This window comes from Aythya ferina (assembly GCF_964211825.1).
Source record: "Aythya ferina genome assembly, chromosome: 1".
NCBI classification, from domain to species: Eukaryota; Metazoa; Chordata; class Aves; order Anseriformes; family Anatidae; genus Aythya; species Aythya ferina.
In genome coordinates, this window is record NC_140296.1 from 70,178,116 (window position 1) to 70,195,432 (window position 17,317).

The 17,317-nt window shown below is 38.7% G+C and overlaps 1 protein-coding gene across 7 annotated transcripts in view; it reads right to left on the minus strand.

Moving 5' to 3' along the window:
- Positions 1–3,380: 3,380 nt before the first annotated feature.
- Positions 3,381–17,317, minus strand: part of OCA2 (OCA2 melanosomal transmembrane protein) — a 220,655-nt gene continuing 206,718 nt past the window's right edge. For all 7 annotated transcript variants that reach the window (XM_084528709.1, XM_084528712.1, XM_084528711.1 and 4 more), the window contains one exon: positions 3,381–3,949. In XM_084528709.1, coding sequence (XP_084384835.1) covers positions 3,862–3,949 — 88 coding nt within the window. In that variant the 3' untranslated portion in view covers positions 3,381–3,861. The remainder of the gene's footprint in view (positions 3,950–17,317) is intronic.

The following is a 17,317-nucleotide window of genomic DNA, read 5'->3' on the forward strand; positions in this document are numbered from 1 at the left end:
GCCAGTTTTTGAGGATTTTGCCATTGTTCAGGGGTGAATTTCCAACACACTGGGGGTGCCAACTGCTCTAGATGCCTGCCCATATCCACCCATACTCCCTGCCACCCACAACTATACTGCCTCCGGGCAGATCTCCGGATGAGCTTCCTAAGTAGTTGTTTAACTTTAAGCAGAACTTGAAGTGCATTCAGGAGGCAGAACAACAGGACTATGCTGGTCTGAGTATCCCAAGGATATTCAATATCTTGGAGAGCTATTGTAATAAACTCGGAGGATAAGAGGGTGGTGAAGGAGGAAGGGAGAGTGATCAAGGAGGGTACAGGGGTGGTGAAGGAGAAAGGGAGAGTGATTAAGTAAGAAAAATTATCTTCCCCTTTCCCCTCCACAGATTGACTCCCTAATGAAAAAAGGCAACAGATACAATTGCTAATAGTTTCCAAAATACAGTTTCCAAAGTATAGAATCGAAGATGTTACTGAGTACAAATACCAGGTTAGAGTCATGGCCAGATATTTCATCATCTCATAAGCCACTGATACAACACACAGTACCATAACGGTCTGAAACCAGGGCCCGGAGACGATAAACAACATGACAGAGAGCACATACGGAAAATAACGTGCTATAATACTCAATTTGGAAAACAGGCGCAGCACAGTTGAGATTAAAGTAATCAGCATTATGACAAGTGACTATTAAGCAGGTCTAATACTTATACCAATTTTAGTTTAACACACTCTGGTCAGATCTGCCGTTATCTCAACCTTTCGAGCCCCACGTTGGGCGCCAAAAAGACTGTCGTGGTTTAACCCGGCTGGCAGCTAAACACCACGCAGCCGTTCGCTCACCCTCCCCCCTCCCTCTCTGGGACGGGGGAGAGAAATGGAAAGTGAAGCTCGTGAGTTGAGATGAAGACAGTTTAATAAGACAGGAAAATAATAATAATAATAATAATAATAATAATAATAATAATAATAATAATAATACAATGATGATAATAGTACTACTACTAATAATATGTACAAACAAGTGATGCACAATGCAATTGCTCACCACCCGCTGACCGATGCCCAGCTTAACCCCGAGCAGTCCGGCCCCCTCCCCCCGGCTAGCCACCCCTATATATTGTTTAGCATGACGTCAGATGGTATGGAATACCCCTTTGGCTAGTTTGGGTCACCTGTCCTGGGTCTGTCCCCTCCCAGCTCTTACTGCACCCCCCCAGCCTGCCCGTTGGCAGGACAGAGCAAAGGCTGAGATGTCCTTGGCTTAGTATAAGCACTGCTCTGCAACAATTAAAGCATCGGGGTGTTATCAGCACTCTTCTCATTCTAAGCCAAAACACAGCATTCCACCAGCTACTAGGAAGAAAATTAATTCTGTGCTAACTGAAACCAGGACACCTGCTTCCCTTCTCTTCACAGGACAAGTAATGTAAGAGAAATAAAATCTTATTCAAGTCTTGTTGATGTTTCACTTCTGAAGTGAGCAAGATCTCCCCTGCACTGAAGTGTTCCAGAACATTTGCTAAGGTGAGTGAATGGAAATGAATTGCCGCAATTCCATCTTCCTCCTTCCAGCAAACTGTAAATGCAGACATACATTTTCATGTCAGGTAGTGTGATTGCATTATTAGCATGAGTTGGAGCAGGATTAGGGTTTTCGTTTGGTTGGTTTTGTTTTGGTTTTGTTTTGTTTTTTTTTACTCCTTAAAAAAATAAATAAATAAATAAATAAATAAATAAATAAAGAATTTGTAAGTTGTGTTGTGGGGCCGGCCACAGTCTCATTTTGATACTCCTATGTACTGACAGTGTTTTAATGGAATAGAAAAACAAATAAATCCTTAAATCTGGTGAGTGGGGAAAAAAAATAGTAATAATAACAGACAAGAACAAATTGTTTCAACTGAGTCCCGATCTTGCATTCTCTGAGGCTTAATACAGCAGATCGTGCATAGCCAGTGACTGCACCAAGATTGTTCCAATGTGAGAAATGGTGATAGCTATAAATTTTTTTTGATTATTTTTAACCAGGGACCAACGTTAAGCTGATTAGCATAAATGTTTATTTAATTGCAGCAGAATTCCAGTAACTGCGGAGTAAACTGCTCTTACAAAAATAATAATAACAACAACAACAACATCCATACTGAGAAGGAGACAGGCCAAATTCAATTTCAAGTTGTCTGAAGGAGTGAGTTTTAGGGTCTTTTATTTGTTTTTATTTCACTTTGATTCAGACACTTCACAATTTTGTTTCTTTTTCTCTGGTTAAGGGTGTTTGTTTTTCAAGGGATTGGGAGAGTTATTGTTGGTGTTTTTTGTTGTTGTTGTTGTTGTTGTTTCTTTAACATAAAACAAAACAGAGGTTATGCTGATCTTTTTACAGATCTTGTGATCTACAGCTATTCACTATTAGAGCAGCCTCAAGGTTTCTCAACAGCCCAGCCAGAGCAGACTTCACCCCAGGGTGCTCAAGTGTGGATAGGGCTGGAAGTCTCAGTGAAAGGTTTGGGAGCAATGGAAAAAGCTTTTCTCCTTCTGCTCCACATGGTCCCTCTACCACTGCTGAATCTACCAGGAGGGGTGGGAGCCAGCATTTCTTTGAATGAGTGCTGTGACTTATTCCAGTCACTCACTTAATATGATATTGCAGGCTTAAAACATGTAGGTAAGGGATACAACCTAGGTATGAGTAAAATGAGATATCTGATTAACTTCATACCCTCTGTGGGAGAGAGATTGTTTCTCTCTCACTTACCAGGCTATGTCAAAGACTAAGTGCAGGTAAAAGCTGTATTTGCTCATTTCTACTGGCTTCTTGTAGTTCAGCTCTGTTCACTTGGGTTGCACCCAGAAGGTCACCAATTTCTCCTACTCAAGATAAATCAGAACTGCCTCTAATTTAGGCCAAACCCACAAAGGTATAGGAAGCTGCAGACTGAAATCTTGAATCCCTCACAGGACTTAATATTCATAATGAGAAATTTGACCTGTTCTGGCATTCAATTATACAAAACAATATATATAGTTTAACACATTATTATCAGAGAGAAGGAAACCAAAGCCAAAGTATGATCTCATTCTTCCATATACTGTATTAACCTATTTAAAGACTTAGAATACTCCATCACAGAAGTGACTTAATAATTAAATGGAAAATGTCTGGTGCTTTATCACACTTTATGTCTCTGCTTTGGTAAAGTGAGGGGCATTTGCTTATTTTAAGAAAAAAAATAAAACAGTTTAACACTGATGAGGAGCTTTAGAATGAAAAACAAAGCCTCCATAGAATGTAATTTCATATCCAAAATAATAATTCCTTCCACAGCACATTTTCAGGAGCTGTGTTTATTTTTAAACATAGATAATGATACATCCTCCATAGTGCACAGACTGCTTAACTGTCTATTACAACTTGAATATTAGTTACTTTAATACAAATAGCTAAATACATTGACAAAGACGAATGAAGACCTAAAAAGAAATTAACGAACATCTGCTATTATGAATGAGTTTTTCATCTGTGACTACTCAGATTGTGTCGATACAAATTTTTAGGCACAACATATTCACTGGCGATGGTGCCTTTTCATCCACACAGTAACTTTTTTCACAATTAAATATAAGTATTCTTTCAGTTTTGAATGTCTAGTCCTGCAAATTGTTCACAGAACAGAAGAAGAATGACCAAACCTGACAAGACAGTCATCTTGATTTATACCACTCGTGGGTTTTATTTTGGTTGGTTGGTACGTTGGTTTTTACCACCTTTTTCCTTTTATGTATCTTCTTTGTATTCTGACATACAAACTAAACGAAACAGAAAGCTTTTTTTGAGTCTTGAAAGTATAAATTATTATGAGTTCCAACCTACTACAACATGAGCAACAAGAAGATAGCACATCCCGATGGTACAGGACACAATCATCATGGGGAAACCTAACCTGAAACAACAAGAAAACAAAAGAAATATCAGTAACATTACAATATTTTGTTCTCCAAGTACATAATGAAAAGGAAGTTTAAGTTATCCTGCACATTCCAAGCCTGGAATATGCTTATGCAGTGCCAAAAGCATGGTTATACTGTGAGATCATGACAAGGTCAAGGAATCTAATATTCAATTTCACATTTCTTCTGCTGGCCTGTTTAAAAGATAGGTGGACAAAATCAACATAATTTCATTGATTTCAGTTCATCTCTTCCAATTTACTTTGTCTCAGAATCTGGCATGCCCAGTTGTTTCTTTTTCTTTTTACATTTTTCTCCCCCCCCCCCCCCCCCCCCCCCCCCCCCCCCAACAATAAGCAATTATACAGGTAAAATAACAATTCTTAGAAGTTAGGTAATGTTGGAATAGATCGTTCAGTAAGTATCACATCAGTATGGTGCTTTATTACAATCTTTGGCTCAAACTCCTTATATCGTTTCCCTGTTGAGCTGTAGTCACATACAGATGGTATTCCTCTCACCAGGTTTAACGGATTTTAATATTAAATCCCAGACAGCTGTAAAAGTGCTAAAACATTGCTGTTGTATTGAGAACGGCTATTTGCTTTTCATCACAGATTAAGCTTTTCACACCACACCCAACCTTTTTTTAGCTTTCTTTAGCCTGGCAAACACAAGCAGCAGAAATGGACAACTAGAAAGGGTGTTGTGGGGTTGTCTGAGTCCTGCTCACAGGACTCTTCCACATCTGTGAAAATAAGTGAGTTTTCTGAAACTTAAAAATGTTGTTGTATGGCTCTGAAAGACTATGAAGTACCACTTTTTTGATCACACTTTTTTTTTTTGTTGTTGTTACTAAAATTATAAGAATTGAGATGAGAAAATAATTTTGTGACAAACAACTCTCCTTATGTAATACCTTTTGTCAAGTTCAGTCATGAATTTCCATAAACCTCATCAGAGCATGGTAATGTTCTCTGAAGTGCAGCATTTCATTTATTCTCTTCCTTGAAGTAAGACCTGCTTATTACATATGGGTATATTACTTGTGCCTTTTTGCCTTGCTTGTTAGGCATCCTTGGTAAGGTTCCAGGAGCATATTTGTTGATGATAGGAGAACATTCTTGAGCTTGAGTGGATGAATAGCTCCTTGCCTTAAGAAGCTACAGCTAAAAGGGACTTCTTGGTGCATTAAATCTGGCCACCACTTCCTCAGTATATGAAACCACTCACATAAAATTAAAATTAAACTTCTCAATGGATCACTGCAGCCTGATCACCTTTCCTCTTTCTACCTGCAGCTCCAATGTTATTCTAAACCTTGTGATTTTCAGAAGTCATGTTTTTTTTTCACTGCTTTTTTGCTGAAAAACAGACTGAAAGAAGCATAGCTGTGACCAACAGAATACAGGAGCTCTCACCTTAACAGTCATTCAAGCTACAGACAATAGAATTTGTTCAGGAAACTGGGTCACAGCCAGCATACACACACTGACCTATAAAGCTGACAGAACAATTAGGAAACTAATAAAATTCAAACACTATAAAGAAAATGTTGGAATTATTTAGTGAAGAACAATCTTGCCCATAATGATGGCTATGTGGCTGTTCTTGACCTCCTATCAAAGTGAAGCCATCCCAAGTAATGGTAGAAATAGAGGCAAACCAAGAAAATAAAAATACCTGCAAGGCTGGAAATGTATAAGGGCTAACAGATCATCTCATTTCTGTCTCCTTGAAAGAAGAAGCATTGCCCCATGTCCATGACCAAATATTGCCTGTACCAAAAGGACAGTTCCAATGCCTGGCTCTAGTGTCTCTGCCTCTCCAGGATTTAGGACCTGGTGTGCCAGCCACTTCTGCCATTCATGTAAGAGTCATTATTATTGGTATTCTAGCTTCAAATGTGTTAACATGAAGTTGGTATTTGGAATTGGAAAAGAAGAAAGAATGACAGGGTTTGTTCAAGTGCTGAAAAGTATGAAGAATTGTTAGAAAGGATCATAGGATTTTCACAGCATTCAAATCATCAGAAGTCTGCAATACATTTGGAAGTGCTCATTTATTTTTCTTTTTTTGTTGTTCAGATGAATATGCGTAACTATACTGCAGGTAAGTGTTATTTCAAATTCAAATGGTTAGATCCTTGTTTTTGAACAACTCTTTACTAGAAAGAGCTGAGTCAGTAATCAGCTCTTTATCGTTATATTTTCTTATTCAGTATTCACTAAATGGTCAAGTTGATAATAAATGATCAAGCTGAAAATATTACAAAGCAGGAGAAAAAGCTAAATCCATTGGAAATATTTTAGAAAAAAAAAAAAAAAAAAAAAAAAAAAAAAAAGTAAAATTAATTTGATGTCTAGATAATTGCTCGGAGTCCTTCCTTCCTTCTCTCAGCATATCTGACCTCCAGACCTCCCTAATTTCACTAACATAAAAGTATCAAGATAGGACAAAAAAAGCAAAACCAGCTATGGCTGTGGGAATAAAATAGCATGGCTATAAAATCCTCTTACATCCTTTAGTATATCTCATGAACATTCCCCTGCAGCTGTATCCACATGGCAGGCTGGTGAACCAGAGATTTCTACAACTCTCATAAGAAAACAGGTTGTTATTTGACAGAAAACAGAATTTTATTGACCTCACAGTTAGCAAACAAAGAACCGGTACTGGGAGGAGAGGGGATAGTGCAGATCTTAATCTGTACTAATACAACCTAACAAACCTCCGTGGGGAAAGCACAGCAGCTCAGCAGTGACTGGCAACAAAATGCCTTTGTAAAGACTGGCAAGGGTAGGGGAGAATCCAAACAGATTTAGTGGCTCTTGGACCATGAAAAAGAGAACAGAAAAACTAACCCCAGGTCGGGGGTAGGGGGTGGGTTCATGTGAGAAAATGGATGAATTATATGGGACCACATATAAATATGCAGGCATTTTAATTATGCCCGACTTAGAGTGGGAGTCAAAGCAAGTAGCCAGAGCCACACACAGCCTGGGGAGGTACCTCACTTCATTTAGCCTGGATGTTTGCACAGGGCCCAGGTATAAAGCCATTACTCTCATTGCATGGACAATTAGCCCTCAACTTGAGGCCTGAATCTTAGGCCCACTGGCCTGAGCACAAATGTAATTGTATCAAATTCACCGTGGAATCTGTGCACCAGGGAGAGAGGAGATGAAGCCTGCTCAGTGAGTATTAGGTACTGGAGAGTTAGTTGATTACCCAAATCAGTTTAGTGCCCTATTGTGCTATTGCATGACATCAAAGATACAACTCCTGTCCCAGCCTATGCACAACATAACGTTTAGCCACCTACATTTTCACAGAATCACAGAATCGTCTAGGTTGGAAGAGACCTTCAAGATCACCTAGTCCAACCTCTGTCCTAACACTAACCAGTCCTCCACTAAACCATATCACCGAGCTCTACATCTAAACGCCTTTTAAAGACCTCCAGGGATGGTGACTCAACCACTTCCCTGGGCTGCCATATCTTTCCAATGCCTGATAACAATCTCCTTTAGTTACATCAAATAAGAACACGCTTTAAACAATGTGAAAATTCCTTTCCATAAATGCTCATTTGCTGCATACATGTGGGTCAAAAAGCAACATGTCAGTTGTTCCTGCCCAGGAAAAACAAACAGCAGGGCTTAGAAGTTCTAAAAACTTCTGAAGTTTTAGTTCAAGAGATTAGTAAGAAACACTAATTAGCCTCTGTCATAAAAACTCATTTTTCCATGACCCTGTAACAGCAGCACATCTGATATGACATTTCTATGTACCAACTAAGGAAAGAGGACAGATGTACCCTGCGTTGGGCAGCCTTTCATCCCTCATGCCCACTGCACACAGGGAGAAACACAAGTGCTGCACGGCCCTGACTCTCCACAGCTCATGGAGACTGCACTGAGTTTTCACTGCTTCAGAGATTAAGAACAAGGAAGGGACAGATGACAGAATCATTCACCCTAGACTTCCCTCCTCTTCTTCTTAACAGAAGTTTACATATAAAACTGTAATCTAAATGAAATCATGCAGCTTAAATATACACAACATGCAGATGTTAGTTCAGTGTGAGATACCGAGAACAGTTCCAGCAGAAGCCCTAGGGATTTGTCTTAGACAAAGTTTTGCTTATTAATAACTTCAATGATCCACTGGTGAAGAGCTTGCAAATCACCTCAGTGCAGGAGAGATGTCAGACTCTGGAGAACAGAATTCAGCATGTTCTTAACAAATTAAAATGAGAATTTGAAACGTACAAGACAAAACTCTGTAAAGATAGCTGTGAAGTATGCATTAGGAGAAGTCAAACCGTGGGCACAAAAAAAAGCAAGGAAAGAGAAGCTTTTTACTTTTAATGACCTAGTTATTTTTGATCCTGCCTCACTGCAAGATGTCTGGCCCTGTGCATACTTAGAGGAAAAGGAAACTGTTGTATAATTATTCTGGGGATAAATCCCATTTTAATGAGTACCTATTGATGTGAATATTACAGTTTTCTTAGCTTATATGTTTATTTAATTGTATTTGCTAAATACTAATAGTGAAGCCTTTAGGGTCTGAATTGCATTTTTCTGAACAAACTGATCTCTTACAGTACCTTGAAGCTCTGGTCTGTCATGCTTCAAGAGCCAGCAGGACCAGGGATGTACAAGACCCAGGTTCAGTGACTTGTTCTGCCTGACTTGGGACATGACATGACTCTTATCTGTAAAACCATACCTACAGGCACCACCTTCCTGACATTTCTGAGCCAGTAAATTATGCAGCCTGTGCATCCTCAGGGGGATCTGTGGAAGAACAACACATCCAAGGAAATGAGGAACCTTCAGCTGCTCCTCATTGGGAAAGCAACAGCATAAAAATCCCAGACAAAACCACTGGCAATGAAAGAAAACTGGTAGTTTTCTTTCCTCTTTTACCAGGGGTAAGAGTTAATGCTAAAAACTTCTGCTCCTGCTTTCACTCACAATTTAATGCACAGTTCACGTTATACTGGTGGAGTTTGCATCAGGCTTAAAATTTTGCTTTTCTCACTTCATATCTGTTTCACCAAAGGTTCTGTAGAAGGTATAACCTTCCCACCCACCCACTTGTTCCTCCATTATTCAGCACAGGGTACAAAAGCATCATCTGCACATCTAAAGATTGCCATGCCATCTGAAAATATTTAACAAAAGAAAGATAGTGGGTAATTCACCTCATTCTTGGACACTTACTATGCAGTGCCTTGCTCTGGAAGTTGGACAAACACAAGCTCGTTTTTAAAAGCATATCTAAATGTCTACAAAAGCAGCCTCAAAAATGAGACTCAGATAAGGTACATTTTTAAGATACATAAAGTTATTTCTGAATGAAAGAAAAGTTACACCTATTAATGTAATTTCACAATTCAATTTGCAAAGTAACTCATCTATATTTCATCTAAACAATAAGGTAAAACTGCAATATTCATGGATCTTAATTAAAAGAAAATCATAACCTTCATGAATCAAACAATACCGGTTGTTCTCTGGATACCCAGTACCCTGAGCTGGTGGAAGGGGATGGGGAGCAGGATGTGGCCCTCACTATCCATGAAGAACTGGTTGGTGACCTGCTACAGCACTTGGATGTGCACAAGTCGATGGGGCCGGATGGGATCCACTCAAGGGTACTGAGAGAACTGGCAGAGGAGCTGGCCAAGCCACTGTCCATCATTTATCAGATGTCCTGGCGATCGGGGGAGGTCCCAGTTGACTGGCGGCTAGCAAATGTGACGCCCATCTACAAGAAGGGCCGGAGGGCAGACCCGGGAAACTACAGGCCTGTCAGTTTGACCTCAGTGCCAGGGAAGCTCATGGAGCAGATCCTCCTGAGAGTCATCATGCAGCACTTGCAGGGCAAGCAGGCAATCAGGCCCAGTCAGCATGGGTTTATGAAAGGCAGATCCTGCTTGACGAACCTGATCTCCTTCTATGACAAAGTGACGCGCTGGGTGGACGAGGGAAAGGCTGTGGATGTGGTCTATCTTGACTTCAGCAAGGCTTTTGACACCGTCTCCCACAGCATTCTCCTCAAGAAACTGGCTGCTCTTGGCTTGGACTGGCGCACGCTTCGTTGGGTTAGAAACTGGCTGGATAGCTGGGCCCAAAGAGTCGTGGTGAATGGAGTCAAGTCCAGTTGGAGGCCAGTCACTAGGGCATCCCCAAGGGCTCGGTGCTGGGGCCGGTCCTCTTTAATATCTTCATCGATGATCTGGACAAGGGCATCGAGTGCACCCTCAGTAAGTTTGCAGATGACACCAAGTTAGATGCGTGTGTTGATCTGCTCGAGGGTAGGAAAGCTCTGCAGGAGGATCTGGATAGGCTGCACCGATGGGCTGAGGTCAACTGCATGAAGTTCAACAAGGCCAATGCCGGGTCCTGCACCTGGGGCGCAATAACCCCAAGCAGAGCTACAGGCTGGGAGATGAGTGGTTGGAGAGCTGCCAGGCAGAGAAGGACCTGGGAGTGATGGTGGATAGTCGGCTGAATATGAGCCAGCAGTGTGCTCAGGTGGCCAAGAAGGCCAACAGCATCCTGGCTTGTATCAGAAATAGTGTGCCCAGCAGGGCTAGGGAGGTGATCGTCCCCCTGTACTCAGCTCTGGTGAGGCTGCACCTCAAGTACTGTGTTCAGTTTTGGGCCCCTCACTACAAAAAGGACATCGAGGTGCTTGAGCGGGTGCAGAGAAGGGCGACGAAGCTGGTGAGGGGCCTGGAGAACAAGTCCTACGAGGAGCGGCTGAGGGAGCTGGGCTTGTTCAGCCTGGAGAAAAGGAGGCTCAGGGGCGACCTTATCGCTCTCTACAGGTTCCTCAAGGGAGGCTGTAGCGAGGTGGGGGTTGGTCTGTTCTCCCACGTGCCTGGTGACAGGACGAGGGGGAATGGGCTTAAGTTGCGCCAGGGGAGTTTTAGGTTGGATCTTAGGAAGAACTTCTTCACCGAAAGGGTTGTTAGACATTGGAAGAGGCTGCTCAGGGAAGTGGTGGAGTCACCATCCCTGGAAGTCTTTAAAAGACGTTTAGATGTAGAGCTTAGGGATATGGTTTAGTGGGGACTGCTAGCGTTAGGTCAGAGGTTGGACTCGATGATCTTGAGGTCTCTTCCAACCTAGAAATTCTGTGATTCTGTGAAATGAGCTAGTTAACAAAACTTATATAGGTCTATGTAAGTCATAGTTCACACAGTACAGCTCAGTGAGCAAATTCTTTTTCTATACACCAGCTAAGATTAAATAGCATAGGGAAATATTGGGGTGAGGAGGGGAAGAAAATGAGACACAACATTACCATTATAGATTTATTATTATTTTATTTCTATTAACATTCTTAGATATATAGATCATTTTCATTGTGATTACTTTCTGTCGCATTCTGCTACAAAGAGATTTTCTGGAAAGATTATGTTGACTTTTCATACTAATTGTTAAAAAAAAAATGCTCAATTTTTTGAAAAAAAAATCCATTTTTATTAACTCTATTGATTAATTCTTTACTTTTTTTTCCACCTTTGGCTTTGTGAAGGAGTAGAAACTGAAAGGAAAGATTTTAAATTTCTTGTCTGCTTTACTCTCAAAGCCACTGACAATTCCACTCTTCACTAATTTCTCTGTTTTTATCATATTTATGATCACTGTCTTGTCATCCTATTTCTTCACTGCCTTTCTTTCAATGCAGACTGCATGTCCTGTCAGTTTGGTTGTGTCAACCTTGCCATCATTTCAAGTCTTTGACATACCGATCCAGTTTACCTGAAAGGTAAGTACAGGCTTAACTATACTTTCCTATACTTAAAGAAAACCCCTAAAAAATATTTATAACATGCCCATGACCTCTTCAAATCTAACACCTGTTGTACCTCAGAAAACAGGTGGCTAAAACTGCCAGTGAGCATTAATGCAACATTAAATTGCTGTGAATTTCATATAGTCTAGAATTACATAAAAATTACAGTGTAGTCACCTACTAGTTACCATACACAGGTGTTACTGTGTAATTGAAATCACAGAACAAAACCTATAATCCCATTTTCTTCTGATTGCCAATTTTTTTTTTTTTTTTTTTTTTGGTGATATTCTATCTGTTTTGAGTCTATGCCAAGATTTTCCATACAGTCACTAACAGGACTAAAACTGAGATTAGGAAAATCAGTGAGGAAATCTAAAGGTGTTAAGTTTTGCCTCCTACAGTCTGGAACATCTGGAAACATTCACTGTAAACCTCTGATCTTATGTGCAGAACAAGTAATAGGCTTTTCCTTGACCTTCCAAACTTCTGAGTATCTAAATAAAAAAGTTCATTCATTGCAAAAGAGCACTTAGTCTGGCAGCTCCACCTGGCAGACTCAAATGACCATTGATAGAATATTTGTTGCAATATCTGTTTGTGTCTCTGTGGTACAAATGAGATAAAATACAAGACTGTCAGAACAAGAGACTCTGATAACTATGGGGAAAAAAAAAAAAAAAAAAAAAAAAGGAAAACATGTCAAATTCTACTTTAAAAAAAAATAAAATGTTGTAATTGATTATTTAAAGAAGAAAGACACCACTTGTTAGATGATAAACAACATCTGGCCTTTCTGTTAGAACCAAACATGCACCCATGCACCTCCAATAGGAAATGATGTAAATCAGGAGACACACAAGAAACTAAAGCTCAAATACAGAAACAATCCTGAAAATACAGAACTAGCAGTGACATTTTACTGGGGAAGAGCAACATATCACCAATAAATATGTGAAAGTTGTTTTATTTTTTCTTATTCTTCTAATATCCTTTTAAGTTAATAAATCATTATGACTAATTTACTAACACGCATGAGGTGTCCAGAACCTCATATATATCTGACAACAGGGAAAAAACAGTAACTTTCCACATTTAGCTTTACGGGCCCCATGACCAACATAAATACCCCACATTTAAATGAGAAAAAGAACGACTTTGAACAAGCTCATTGGAGTCACAGCATGTAAAGGAAGCTAGACTAAGACCTCTATGTGTGTCAGAATGTTTTATTAAAGCTATAGAGCATACAAAACCAGATTACCTTGCTCTATAAATTAGGCCATAGTAGGATGATATTATAGAGATATACGCAAGCCAATAGCTGAAAAATCTCTTAAGCTTACATCAGAGGAATAATGCCATAAAGTAGAAAACAAAATGAAGTGTTGTGCTCGATCAGGAGTCAAATAGACAATCAAGTGACCCCCATGTAAATCATCTGCAGAGTTTCTTCTGGAAGATGACCAAAAGCAGGAAAGCCAGCATAACAGTAGGACACTGTGGATTCCCCTGTTTTCCCAGCTTTGCTGTACCTGTGGGAGTTCTAACTTTTCTTCATCTAAATGCCCTATGGCATAAAATACCCCTCAGAGTCTCCAACAGCAGTTGGAGTTTCAGCTTTAGTTGTAGCTTCAAGTAAAGATTTAGTTACTCTTGACATTAATGATACAGTAACCCAAAGCAACTCAGATTTTCCAAAGTTTAACACTGATAGCTTTCTAATTAACAATACCTACAGTGAACTAACCATGTTTGAACACTCCAGTCACATCCTTTCTTCAAGAAAGCTTGCAGCAACCTTCAGCCAAGGTGAGAGCCAGAAACACAGAGAACAGAGGAAGCTCTTGCATTAAGGATGGCCAGCTGAGACTGCTCCCAGCACTTTCCTTTTCCTGAGACTTGTATAACTATTAATTACATAAGAGAAAGTTGCAGGTGGCCATAACACACTCACTTTACACAGCTGAAACTCTATCACATGCTATTCTCGTTTTACATGAAGTGGGCTAATCTTTTATTAGTTTCCAGAAGAGCGTGATCTCCTACACAGTTGTGCAACATTTTGACACCCAGAGGGGCTGGACAAACCCACACTTTTATAAAGAGAAAGCAGCCTTTACAAAGTCAAGACTATGACTATAAGACTTAATTCACATAAGAAAATTTTACATTCAGACCTCGTATACCATTACAGCTTTAAACAACTAATTTGAGCACTTGAATTTTTGCTAGATCTCCTGAGTCTTAATAATAACAATAATAATAAATAAAAAATAAATCACGTATCTTTCATCTTGTTTTTTAAAAAATGGGCAAGCACTTTGTGCTAGTAACTTGAACAATATTTGTATATAGCTCAGAGCACCAGTATTATATCACAACATTGAGAAACAATTGAGAAAATAAATGTTGCCAATACAACAAGGCCAATACTAACACTAACTAATTACAATTAAAAAAAAAAAAAAATCTTAGATTACACTAAAATCCAGCTTTCCAAAATCCAGTAAAAAAACTGGGCAGAGTGAAATAATCTGGAAGCATCTTTCCTCTTTTTTGTTCAGATTTTTCCATTCAAATATAATGCAAGTTTAGTTTTCCTGTTTTACCTTATTTTATTTCTAAGCCCCCATGAAAAACAGAAGATACAGCAGAGTAAAACTAACTGTGTGCCATTATAGTCATCATATTTTCTATCATATATAGTCTCTTTAGAGATACAAAGGTCCTTCAAGCAATTTTATTAGACAGCTTTGTATGTAAGCAGCTTTCCTGAAGTTTTAATACTACTAAAATCTACAAGTCCCTTGAAAATCTAAATTGCTTTGTATTTCCTTCTTCTCAGTAATTCAGTCTCTATATACATGTACATTCCATTTAAAAGGATGTATTTTCTCTTTTCCATCAAGAGATACTCCCAAGAAACATGCAATACACATTGTTAAAGCTCCAAAGCAAGCTGTCTAAACTATGAAAGTTTATAGTCAAATAACTCTATTCTCTGCCAAGAAGTGTTATGACTATTAGAAAGCACGTGATATTATACATCATATGTTGGCAAAAGGGAGCATGCCTCACATTGAATTTCAGTTCCATCCTCAGTCAGATTTTTCTTATTTTTACAATGTAACATACTTGTTCTTGTTTCTGACATTTGTGTTTCAAAGAGACCGAAGAATTACAAACACAGTATGTGTCTGTGAGATAATGGTATGGCAAAAATTAACGGTGATTTATTTTAGTTCCAAAATGTTTCAAAATTAAAAGACTCTGCATTGTGTTGCTTTTCCTTGGTGAGGATTCAGGAATAGAAGTTGCCTGAATGTCATTTCCGTGAATGTGATTAATCCCAACCCTCACAAACAGTATTGTGGAACACTTTTCTTAGTCTCTCTCTCTCTCTCTCTCTCTCTCTTTATTTCATTGTGCTCTTTTATTTTCATTAAAGCACAAGATAAAAGGAAAACTTCAGTTTTCCAGTAGAGATTAATCATTTAATTCTTTAATAATATCAACAGGGCATTCTGAACTGTTATAAAAGTCATGGAGCTCAATAAAAAGCCAGATGCTACATAAGAAAAAACATGATCTGTTTCATTCCCCTTTTCTCCTTCTACTTGCTTTGAGACTCCTAGTTGTGTGCCACATAATGTGATGACAGAGAATTCATGTAGAGCAGTTTGCCAGGACAAAGGAGCAAAGTAACTGCATGATATAACTGCATGATATAATTATTATTGTTAAATAATAATTAAGAATATATTTTAAAACCATATCTTTAATTTAAAATAGAAGCATGCCTCTAGTTTAGCAAGATTATTTTTCATTAAGAACTCAGAAGATGCCTTCTGATAAAAATTTATTGTTTTTATAAGGCCAGTAAACTTTCTACCACAAACCCTATGCTTTAGGAGTCCTCAGACCCAGTCTAGGGTAGGAGCAGAAAGTGAGATATTTTCTTTCCAGCAGTGTGAACTGGAATACTTCTCTCCAGCCATGAAATGCCAGTCAGAAGGAAATAAGGGACCAGCAGGAACCTGGTCTTACCACAGGTCTGATTTTAAGTACACTAGCAAACTAAGGTGAAGCCTAAAGTGAATCCAGTTCTAAGTCCATCTGTTCCTTCAGAAGTTAAAGCTCTGGTGTACAAAGCACCAGAAAAATGCATTCTGTATAAATATATGTCCACAGACTATCACAAGTATATACCAATATTTCTTATGAAATGGAAAAGACCTAACAGATAGGCAAGATAGGAAAAGCGTAGCATAGAGATGCAGGTAAGTATTGCTAGCAGGTTGATTTAATATGGACTAGCTACATGACCAGTTCACAGACACTGCAAGTCAAAAAGAAGCATCAAAAGGAGTTGGCTGCCAAATTATTATGGATGGCGCATAACCCCTAAGTTGCTCCAAGTTGAAAGGTCAGAGCCTGAGAAACTTCAGTTCTCTACTCCTAGAAAAGCATATGCTAAATTTTCAGAGGTCATCTAAACTGCACCATCAAGAGTGTTATTCAGGCCCACATTAGAAACAAGGATAAGAGAGTGACTGAAATGAAGGAAATACAGGAATGAAATTATTAGGCTTTTAAGATTTATAAAGATATTTTACTAAGTTCACATTTTCAACAAACACATGAAAACTAACCCAGCTGTTTGACTAATTTCTGCCTCCTTCCTCCTGTCTCCATCTCTGCAGTGGAAAAGATGGATTGCTCTCCGGCAATGCAAGCATCTACCAGCAGTTGAGCTATGCAGATGGTCTGGCCCAGCTATTTATACAAAGGCTGCATGTACCACAGTCTTCCTTCTTTATTATTTTAGATGTTTTATTTTCATTTGAACGGTTTGGACAATCAAGTGGTTGGTTTAAATGTCATCAAGTGATTCTGAACCATTCCTAAGTTCCACCAAAACATCATCTTATTATCTTTCTAAAATATCAGGATCATTGTTTCAGGTGTGTTATGACATTTTTCATTTTAGTTTATTTCTCTGAATTTGGTCTTTTTTTTTTTTGCCAAGGTCAATAGACTTTTGAATTTCTTGTCTTAGAAACAGATGGTGCAGTGATGTATTTTAATGAAATTCAGCTGTACAATTATGGAACAAAATCTTAAGTAAATGCTTGTCATTAATATCCTTAAAATGCTAGAAACAGAATCTGAATATTTCTTGACTGGCTGGAATAATCTAGTTTCTCTTTTTACTTTGGAAAATCTATTCATTAGATTGTTTTCCTACTACTACAGAAACTATTTACATGTATAGTTGACACTTAGTTTGAACTTCTCTCATTTTTTTATTCAGCCTTCATTATCAGTGGATAGAAAAGGCTTAATGAACAACAACGAATTTGAAAACTAATATTTTAGTAGTATATGTTACATACTATTACAATAGAAAACAAAAATAAACAACAATGACAACAAAAAAAGAATCAAAACAAAACAACAATAAAACAGAATTCCATTTCAAACTGTCCTAGGATGATTTCTTCCCTTTTCCTTACTAGACTTTTCAAGGCATATAG